Source organism: Biomphalaria glabrata, chromosome 1 (assembly GCF_947242115.1).
Source record: "Biomphalaria glabrata chromosome 1, xgBioGlab47.1, whole genome shotgun sequence".
Taxonomy (NCBI): domain Eukaryota; kingdom Metazoa; phylum Mollusca; class Gastropoda; family Planorbidae; genus Biomphalaria; species Biomphalaria glabrata.
In genome coordinates, this window is record NC_074711.1 from 56,723,196 (window position 1) to 56,734,408 (window position 11,213).

Here is an 11,213-nt window from a genome sequence, read left to right on the forward strand (position 1 = left end):
TTCATAGTATATTCTTTATATATAGGAAAATACACATTTGCCCCTCAAAATACACATTTCCAGGTTTGGGAATACACATTTCCATTTAGCCTTGTAGTTATCTCTGCTTTAGTTGTATTAATTTAATAATAAATAAAATAAAAAAAAAATCATTTCAGACAAATTAATAAAAAGTTCAAATGTTTAGTAGCTTGTATGAAAAGCATCTTATGATCTTGTGCTGTCTTATGTCTGTCACATTGTCTGTCACATTATGTGCTATTGAAAGTAAGATTCCCTTTCTCCTTTGACATGTTTAAAAAACGTAATGGTTTTTCAAAAGCATACACCCTTTTTTTAAATTTTAAATACAAATACCCATGAATACTTTTTAAAACAAGTTTTATAAGTCATTTCTTATTTAGAAAAAGAAATACACATTGTCTGTTTATGCTCCTAAAAAAGTGTAACAATTCTTTTTTTACAAAAAAAATAAGTCTTTTAGTTTATAAAATCAAGTTCACAAAGATCCACTATTGTCAGTGTTTTTATGATCTAAAGTCTTTTAATGGTCATGTGTGTGAGTTTGTGTGTAGCGAAATCAAAATAGTCTTTTAATGGTCATAAGTGGATTTGTGTTTAAATCTGTCAGTACTACTGATCCTGTCACATTCATTTATAAAGCAATTTGTTAATATATATCAATTGATAGCGCTGGGAGTTTATTGTTCTATTTAATATTTTCCTTGATAATGAGCCTTTATTTTTCAGAGATCTCTGAACTAGATTTACTGCAACATTCTCTCCAGGAAGATGTATCTAAATGTGCGCAGCTGAAACCTTGTGAGCCTGTTGTTGGATGTGTCTACATGTCCAAGTTCCTAGGCTCATGGTACAGATGTGTGCTTCAGGAGGTCAGTGTGATTGTTAATGTTCTGCAAGTCATTGCTAATTATGATTATGATGTTTTTGTTTATATTCAGTCTTATTCAGAAGGTGACTTCTCACTTCAGACAAAAACTAGATTATAGTTTTGTTATTGATTGCTGTCTTACATTGAAGGAATATCAGCTTCTTTTACATCTAAATACAACTACCAAATATATAATTATAATTACCCAAATTGGCCTTCAAAATCTGTGTTTTTAAAAGATATTCAAAGAAAAACTATAAGATTCCCAGCGATGAAACTTACTAAAAAACATACATGTACACATAGATTCACACTCAATTTTGTTCAAAGTTGTCAAATAATGTTTTATTCACTTGTGCTGAATGTTGCATTTTATCATTTTTACAAAGCTTATATCAACTCACTCTTTCTTTCTGGTAAAGGTTTGAACACCTTTTTTTTCTCCCACAGCTGTTCTCAGATAAGCTTAAAGTTAGCACTATTATTCATTGGCAAAGACAATATATAAATTAATTTTTAAAAATAACCAAAAATTCAATTAATTACTGGTAATTATTTTGTTTGATACCAACAGTAGAATTAATCCTTCAGTATTCACAGATAAGGCAAAATATGATAATTGTACATGTTATTTCTCTCACACCCATTCTCAGATCAAGTTGAAAATTTGCTCAATTATTTATTGTCCTTAATAAATATGAATGAATTAAAAAATTAAACCTATCGCTCAATTAATTATTTGTAATTAATTATTTTGTTTGATATTGAAAAAGAGAAATAATTTGTACATTATTAAGACATAGTTGTAAGTTTGGAGTTCATCCCCTTAGATATCTCACCAATGATTTATCTCTTAAAATTCTGTGTATCTTACTGTCTTTCATTGAGGTTGACATTGTAGTACCACATTTCCTATTCCTTACATTGGCACATCTAAAATATTATTGGAATTAAAACACAAGATTATTTATGTGAATTTTTTCAACATTTGTCTACATATTTAACTATTATATATGGTTGGACCTTTTTTAACAAGTGATTTTGAAATATTTCTTCAGCACTCTAGTACCCAAACTTTGCCCACCCATATTATATGTAAATTAAGAGCAGATGATGTAAAGATCATCTGTTTCTGTGCCTCACAGTTAATGAGTGTTATGTGCGCAGCACAATGACCCTCCGTCTTTTACTTTTCCAAACTAATGTCAGGAACCCATTATGTTATATTCTAGGATTACATATAAAGAGCTCATCATTTCGCAATATGGTCTTGGAACCCTAGTCTCTTTAAAATATATTACTACAATTGTTATTATTCTTAGGTTCAAGGTTCTAAAGCTAAAGTTAAGTATGTGGATTATGGGAATGAAGAAGAAAAAAGTGTAGAGGAATTGTTTCCCTTGTTACCTGAGCGTATGACATTGCCAGTCCGGCTTTTAAAGTGCAAACTTTTTGGTAAGTTTAAGATTAGTTATTATTAAATCTAATTACTTATAGCATATAGAATGTAACTGATAACTAACTAATGCACAGATTGGTAGAATTAGAAGTTTCAGGAGTTCATTAAAACACATAATTAAAGAATCTTTATTGTCTGTGAGGAAATTTGTTTACAATGTGCATTACACATAACAAAACATTTATATTAGTATATTAGAGCAAACAGTTTGTACAATGGCACACAAAATATGCATTCATGTATTGTTTTTTTTAAACTCTTGTCCTTTCTCCTATTTTTCAGGTGTTAAGCCTGCTGGTCAAGACTGGAATGATCCAGATATACAAAACTATTTGAAAATACTTGAGACCAAACAGCCATTACTGATCATTCATGAGGAAATAGATGATGCTTTTCTAGTTTCTATAGTTATTGTTCTGGGCGATATCAAAATCAATGTAGCTGATGATCTTGTTAGTATTGGATTAGCTGTTCCCATCTCAGAGGTAATAGCATTTCAGTGTTAATGCATGTTAAAAGTTTTTTTTTATACTGTTACCTTTCAAGTTGAAGATTCCTGTTCACACCCAACTTTGTTTTTAGGTTAAAAGCTCTTTTTCCTTCAAATTTTTCATCTAACAAAAAAACATTTGTTTTTTTTTTATGATAGTTTATTTTCATTTTTAGGTTCCCCGACAAAATAGCACGGACAAAATAGCTCGAAAAAAAATATTTTTTTTTAGTCATTTTGCAAGAAATACCTTAGCTATCATAAAATATGAATAGAGGAAAAAAAATTTCTTTGAATATCATCGTTATTACTCTGTCGTTTTGATGGAAATACTTTGGATATCTTAAAATATCAATATGCAAACATTATTCTAGAATTTTAATAAGCTAAAATGAATAATTTCAAATTATATCATTTATTCAAATTCCAAAAGTGCACTTCAACAACAAAGATACTTCCGTACTTGTCAGATTAACACACCATTTAAGAAAAATTAACTGCTGATTTTTGTTATGGAAAAAGAATGTACCATAACGAGAGGAGGGCGGAGTTTATACTCTCTTCTCATGAAGAAGAGAAGTGAAGTTGATTTAGGCCTACAATTCAAATAGACTCACCTGAACTTTGATATTTATGTGTTGGTGCTAGACAAAAACGGACAGGTAATAGCAAAATTAATTATTGAATTGGGATGAAACAAACTTTTGGCGGTATAAGAAATATGATCGCCATCTTAACTAATCCTGACACACCTAAGTTTGCCAATGTTGCAGCATGAGACGCCCTGGTTTGATCAAAGAGAGATGATTATACTGTAACACACACGTAACACACTCATCATCTTATACCTAACCTTTGAACTTGGCTTGAACAGTGTCACCACATTTCAAAAACATTTTTTAAGCAAGTTATGCATTTCAAACAATGGTGAAAAAGGAGAAAATATGGCATACTTTTAGATCTATTAATATTGAAAAAGATAGTGACCTCAGCAAAAATGCTGTCCAGGACCTTCACTCACTAAAATCCTGTAATTTTATACACATCATATGTAAGTATGTGCTATTTTGTCTTGCACTATTTTGTCGGAAAATTTTGCACTATTATGTCGGCACTATTTTGTGTGCACTATTTTGTCAGGCTACCCATTTTTATCCTAATTTGCTATTACAATATTTAATTTGTATAAAAATTTAGTGCTAGATTTCTATTAAAATTCTGAGCATCAAATCTAAATGTTGTTTCTTGAAATTAAAATTGGACTGTGTAAACGGAAACTGCCAAAATCAGCTTTCATATTTTACTGTGTTTCTAAGTCAAAGTGTCAGTATATTACTATTAGATAACTTACTTTCCTAAACCAAAAAAAAAGATGAATATTATTTCCATGCAACAGCTTTATTGTGTTTTTTTGTAATTTTCATTTCAATTGGGAGAGTTTGTATTCGTTCATTGAAGGAAATTGGAATTTGAGAAATTCTTTCAGAGCCGCGTTACTCTCAGGGAGTAACTTGATATATTTATTTTTGCTATCTTTTTAATGTTGAACTTTTTTTTTTTCTGGATGTGAGAGCTTTTGTTTTCATTTTGGTAGTAAATTGTATGCAGGACAAACTTTAAAAAAAAACAACAACGAATATTATGTTTTAGTGGGTCCTCTACTTTAGTTAATTTCAACAAAATTTAAATAATACTATTTCTTTGTGCATTTGTGCATTCATTTTTTATGAAATTTGAAGTGATAAAATGTGTTTTTTGAAATATTTTTCAATATTTATGGATTAAATGTATAGTTAAGGGTTAAATCTTTCAGGCTATCGATTTTTTAATGAATTTGTATATATATTTCCTTTTTTTTTTATTTATTACACTTCTGTAGTCAATTTAAAATAAAATAAAACAAAAAAGTTAGTTTTAGTAACTCTACCCCCTTTGAAAATTTTGTTTGTCCCGGAAAACTCATTTTTTTGCTCAAAATAATTTGCACTGAAAGAGTTAATAATGCTATTCTGTTTAGAACTTAGAAAATATTGACATAGCAAGTGATTATTACAACACATTGTATGCTTGATTTAAAAAGACGGGATGGGAGATATATCATTAGTAGGCCTGTCGTTTTCCCATACCCAAGCAAATAATGCAATTGGCACCAATATAATCTAATATATCTAATGTGTTGTGATAAATTGATTAATAGCTTAAAAGCAGCATGTTGAAGGATATGTGAAAGCCACAAAACTGCTGGTTATAAATCTCTTGGTGATAAAAGTGTATAGTGCACAGACATTTTTTTTTTAATGTTATTTGAATTATTTTGAGATTGTCATAACTGAAGTAACAGATTTGTCAATAATAATTATCAATAATAATAATCTCAAAGAAGAAAAAAAACTTAATGTAGCAGAATTTTATTTTTATCTGGATTCTACTACATACAAATATGTTTGAAATAAAAAGCTTTGTTGATCTGGTAGTAATATTTAAGAGCCGAATAGAAACCTTTTTTTAAACAGAATGCTTATAAATATTGTTGTTAACGTGAAATAATATTTGAAAGGTATATTCGACAGAGCTCTTCCATCAAACAAGAAAACAATCCAACTTCTCTGCCTATAAATGATCAAGATAGTAAGCCAGCTTCACCAACAAAAAAACAAGCAAGCAAACCAAGTTCTCCCATGAACAAGCAAGATAGTAAACCAACTTCTCCACCGGCCAAGAGTTCTGCTTCTGAATCTGAAGATGTAGACACTGAAGAGCTTGAATTACAATTACAAATTTTAGAACTTCAAAAAAAGTTGGCAATGGCAAAGAAAAAAAAGAAGTCAGATGCATGATAGTTTTATGGAATGGAGTAGAAATGTTAACAATTTCTTGGTTTTGTTTTGTCAATGTACCCTTTCTATTTTATATTCCATGGGAAAATTATCATTAGAACTATGTCATATTAACAACAAAAACAACATGTTTGGATACAAAATCCATTTTTTCAATGATATTATTTCCTTTGTATCCTACACCTGTGACCCTACCAAATAGTAAACTAGCGTAAGACCACTTTCCCAGTAAAGTGTCATCATTTTCTATTTTCTCACCTAGATCTGTTATTTACTTTTAAAAATAAAAAACAACAACCATTCAATACTCAAAGTTAAACATTTTGTAGTCAAGATCTTAAAAGAGCATGACCAGCTTTAAGTTGGTTAAGTGACTCTGGCTAAGACTTAGCATTAATTCTCAACCATTGTGCTGCTATTTCGAAGATCTTCTATTTGGTACTTTAAACCTCACGCTGAAGTCAATCTAATTATTCAAAAATGTGAGTCAAAAAGAGGAGATGGGAGTTTGTTTAATAAATAAAATAATTTACTTTATTGATATTCACCATTAAGAGCTGTTTTAAAATATTTTATTTTCTTTATTGTAAAGAAGAAGTGCAGTAGTTACAAGTAGATTACTATTGTATGCAATAGTCAAAAGTTTATTTTGTGCTTTTTTTGTGTGTTTCTTTGGATGACATTTGTTTTTTTATGCTTGCATTGCCTTTGTTGATCTACCACTGACATTATAAGTTACAGATATTCCTTCAATAATGAAGATAATTATGACTTACATGTATCCATGTGTTAATCTAGTTTGTCATGCTTATCAGAAACTGAAACTCAACTACAAGCCATTAAAACAATTTCTTAGCAACCTTTTCCATTCTCTAATGATATGATGTTGGTATTTAAAGATGATAGTCTAAGAACTGACCTAAAAATCAGTTGTCTCTACACACCTAGATTTGGCAGACGATTTCCTAAATTTTTGTGACTATTAAAAATATTGTTCATTAGGTCTTTTGAGAAAAAATGCTATAAATTGTAACTTTCTGAATATATAATATAATTCTCAGAGACAAAAACAAACTAGTTAAGTGTACCGCAAATATATAAATGAAGAAAATGTCTATTCTGTAAAGCAGTAAAAGCTGGGATGATCTGGGCATGTTTTTATATCATATATTAGTACAGAGACAAGGTTGCAAGAGATAAAACTTTGTAAACAAAAAAATCCATAAATGGATCAGTGGAAACAGCATTCCTAGTCATGTCATTCCAATTGAAGTAGCAAAGAACAGACTGATCCAGTCATTCATTCTTTTGAAGGAAGTCATTAAATGAGGTTTGTTGAAATATCTTGCCTCTATTGCCTGTTTCTTGAACTTGTATGGTTTAGATGCTCCTTCAGACATGAAGGTTAGTATGTCCTAGCTCATACTTTCTAAAGAATGGCAGTGGGAATGGTTGTGATGACAGTCTGGAGTGTAGACTACAAAATCATAGTCTACTCTTATTGGTACCGAAACCTGTTTTCTTATTTACACCTAACATTTACCTAAGAGCTCCATGCTCTATCTACCATTTGTAAAGAATATACATTATATACAATTCTTTTCTCACTATTAACTAGATCCAGCTATTAAACTGAAGTAGACAATCTCTCCTTAAAAAATGCCTGCTTACCATTCTTTCTAGTACTAGATATTCTTAGTACTAGACATATATAGAGTGAAATTATAACAGAAGGTAACAGCAGAAGACATTTTATTAAAAATGTTTATGCTATCAAAAAAGCAAAGGACACTTAAAAAAAACAACATTGCCATGTCCATCTCACCCTATCAATTAGCCTAATACCTCCACATAGCTCATTTTTCAAACATCAAAGTCAAAATATTTAAATTAACTAAGCATTTGGGATTTTATGGATATTATAAATTGCTATTTTAATTTAAATTTTTTTTTCTGTTTGCAATCAACCTGTAAACACTGCCTCAGTCTATGCCCATGAGAAAATGAGACTCTTGTTGCAATGAATTAAATATGCCGTTTTATCAATTTAAAAAAAAAAGGTTCTCTGTACAGAAAATCTTTGAGAATGCACTGGACATGGTTGAACTTTAGCTTTCCTTACTACTAGTTTTCTTTTAGCAAAAACTTTTGGCAACCATGTAAGTAATATAATATTTTCAAATTTAAATTACATTTATCTGCCAGTCTAGTAACATTCCTCTTGGTCTACATAAATTGTGTGGCTATGTTATATAGTCTATCATTTTCATTATAGGTTAACCTCTCTTAAAAATAGCTTAATACTTTTTTTTATAAATACAAGGATTGTTCATTGTAACACTTCAAAGAAAAGATAAATATGTTAATTATGTATTTAAACAAAAATAGTCTTGAATTGAAGTACACCTCATAATCAGTCATGCACTTTTTAAAGCAGTTATCTTTGACTGTTATTGACCTTAACTGATAACACACACAATAGTCATTGTTTTGATTTTTTGCATTTCTTGATTCATTTTTCTCCTTTTTTTAATAAATCACTTCTGTTCACCAATCCAACCAAAGAATTCAGACCTGGCTTGTATCAGACATAATTAACATAATAATATTGGATTACTCATTGCACATTTTTGCAATCATTTAAAAAAAAAAAAAACTTAACCCATAATTAATGTCAGTTTCTTGAATATAAATTATTCCAAAGACCTACATCTCATTCTTTTTTTTTTGCTCATTTCTATTGCAACCAGTAAGTTAGATTCTTTGGTTACTATAAGTATGATTTAAATAAAACCAAAGCAGGTCTACTAGTCTGCACTCTTGATGTTGCATTTTCTGATAATGAAAGCATTTCAGTTTATAAGAAATATGCCACATTATAAATTTGTGTATATCTTGAATAGTCATGAATTCCTTAAACTGCTGCATTTTTGTTGTCAAGAACTGTTCTTTCAATATAAAATTGTCTTGTTAGGATATTTTACGTGTGCCTTGAAAGTGTTGTTTTTTTTACTGCTCTTGGGAAAAAAAAAGGTCATAATTTTCAATTGTATTATCTTAGCAATATACACATTAAGTATGTGGACTTATAATTATTTATTTGGTTTATTAACTGTTGGTAAAACAAGCTTTGAGAGTATACAAGAACAAATTCTCCATTTCAGTTCATTTGACACAGCCACCATTATGAAAATTATTTTTTCATTATATGAAATCATACTTGACATCTTCACCCCTGCAATAATGTGTCCAACTCTTGTTAACTGAGTAAGCTATTATAATTCCACTTCTTGCTATGTAAACAGTTGAATGTTTTTCAAAAACAGAATGTCTAAGAAAATGCACTGTTTGGATAAACCATTCATTCTTACACCTACATTTTTTTTGGATTTTATTGGAAGACAGAAGTCCCTCCACAGTTCAATGGGACTAGCTGGCTCAGCACAGTATGCATTTCATGTGTATCACTTCATATTGATAATTGCTTTTTGTAGATCTGATTGGAAATGATTCTGTTAATGAGGTCATCCAACTTTCTTATATTCTGTTAAAATAGTTTTGTTGGATATTCTTTTCATTCATTTACTCTGTAAAAAAAAAAAAGGAATGTAATGAACACAATTTGAAGGACAATATTTGGCTTAGCTCACTCCTTGTCTTGAGACTACAGAAAGTTAAGTATTCTTTTAAAATTCTGAAAGGAAAGTTGGCTTTAGGAGTGGCAAGAGGAAAGGACATGCTCCACAGTTAGTTGCATTCATTGCCAATGAAATGAGTAGTTTCCTACCTTAAAATGTCAGTCTATTTTTAATGTTGCACAAGTTGACACATTGATTTCATTGACTATATTAGTTCTTTCAGCAAAACTATAAACTCATTCATGTGGCTGTCAACAGTACCATTACGGTACCAACTTTTCCAAGGCAACCATTTAGTTCATAATACAGCCCGCGGGCCACATCGACTTGGTTCTATTTGGCCCACCGAAACGTCAGCACAAAGTGTAGAAAATCCCCCCTTCATAAAAAAAGGTTGAAATATTCATCTTTTCCTACGTTGTTAACCTTTAACATTTGTGCATTTCTGAAATGGGATTCTGAATGTAGAATCTACCAGGAAAAGTGAACGGATCTTTACTTTTTGTGGAACATGAAAATAAGCCAGCATAATAAATATTTAAAGAAAGTGTGGCTGTTTATATAAAAAAATGTATACAAAGGTATTATGAAACAAATATGGCAGCATTCTTGATTTGAGCCGCAAATAAAAGAATGTTAAACCACGTCTAGAGATTTGATGATTTATGAGATTATTTACCAAAAAGAGACAAGAAAATGAGTCGGTGGTAAAACTAGCTACAATGGTGCTCACTTTTAAGTATCGAAATGAAGCCATTTTTCCAAAGCGTAAAAAATAAGATAAACTTCCGATGTCTCGTTAATTAATGTAAGTTTCTAATCAGTTTCAGGTCGATTTTATTTCGTTTTTGTACCTTTTCGGTCATATGGCCCGCGACACAAGTGTCGGAAATTAAAATGGCCCGCCTGTCAAATTAGGTTGGGCATCACTGATTTAGTTTTATCAAAACTGATTCCAAGTACTTAAACACTATTTATGAACTAAAAAAACACTTTGTAGCATTTGCATTTTTTTCCTTTTTTCTGGAAGGTGTAAATAGTAACAGCAAACCTTTTTAAATAACAATTTTATCTTTGCTTTGAGTTGAGCCAAGATAAAATAACATCAAACATAAGCATTAAAAAATCTGGCAGTCTGTAATAATTTCAATTCAATTTGTAAAGGTCTTAAATTTATGCCTCGCATAAAATGTTCAGAACCATTGTCTGTATACTTGTACATGCTTGCTAGACAAGTCAATTGAACTTTGGTAGGAACTTTTTCTTGTTAAATATAGCTCTTTCATAATTCCCCTTTTCAACTTTTGATCTTAACGCTAAAACTTTTTGTTTTTAATGGGTGACCAAACTGAATCATCTTAATTGACTTTGTGTTAATTGTGATGATCAGCTTAAATTAGGAATTATCAGAAAATGATTTAAGCTATCTCACACATCCCCTGCATTTTCCTGTCTATACCACTGCTTTAGAATAACTTAAAATGACTAGGGTTACCAGACATCAGTCAAAAGGAGGACATGTACTCTGTCCAGCAGGCATTTGGACTTTTGTGAAAATGTTGACTTTAAATCCAATTGAATTCAATCTTTTCATATCTTAAAATACACAAAGTTGCTTGTCAGATTTCAGCTTTTTATTTGCATCTTATGTACAAGTGTTAGTATATATATTCAAAGCTGTTGGGAAAAAAATTACTCAGAGCTTCTTTAGATCTTAAAACTTCTTTTGCCTAATGCTGTTTTCATGGATCAAAGTGGGCTCAGAAGCATTCATTTCACATAGTACCATTGAAAGAAAGATGTGCATGAAATGCCACAAGTATATTTGCACCTAAGATTAGCTACTGTGAAAAGTCACTTTGTCTAAGAAAAATAACGTAAATTACCCCATTTCAGA

The 11,213-nt window shown here is 30.3% G+C and overlaps 1 protein-coding gene across 4 annotated transcripts in view; it reads left to right on the forward strand.

The window, feature by feature from the left end:
• Positions 1-10,932, forward strand: part of LOC106052281 (tudor domain-containing protein 1-like) — a 47,022-nt gene extending 36,090 nt beyond the window's left edge. For all 4 annotated transcript variants that reach the window (XM_013207604.2, XM_056003707.1, XM_056003723.1 and 1 more), the window contains exons 25-28: positions 751-893; positions 2,215-2,347; positions 2,634-2,836; positions 5,412-10,932. In XM_013207604.2, coding sequence (XP_013063058.2) covers positions 751-893; positions 2,215-2,347; positions 2,634-2,836; positions 5,412-5,678 — 746 coding nt within the window. In that variant the 3' untranslated portion in view covers positions 5,679-10,932. The remainder of the gene's footprint in view (positions 1-750; positions 894-2,214; positions 2,348-2,633; positions 2,837-5,411) is intronic.
• Positions 10,933-11,213: the final 281 nt, after the last annotated feature.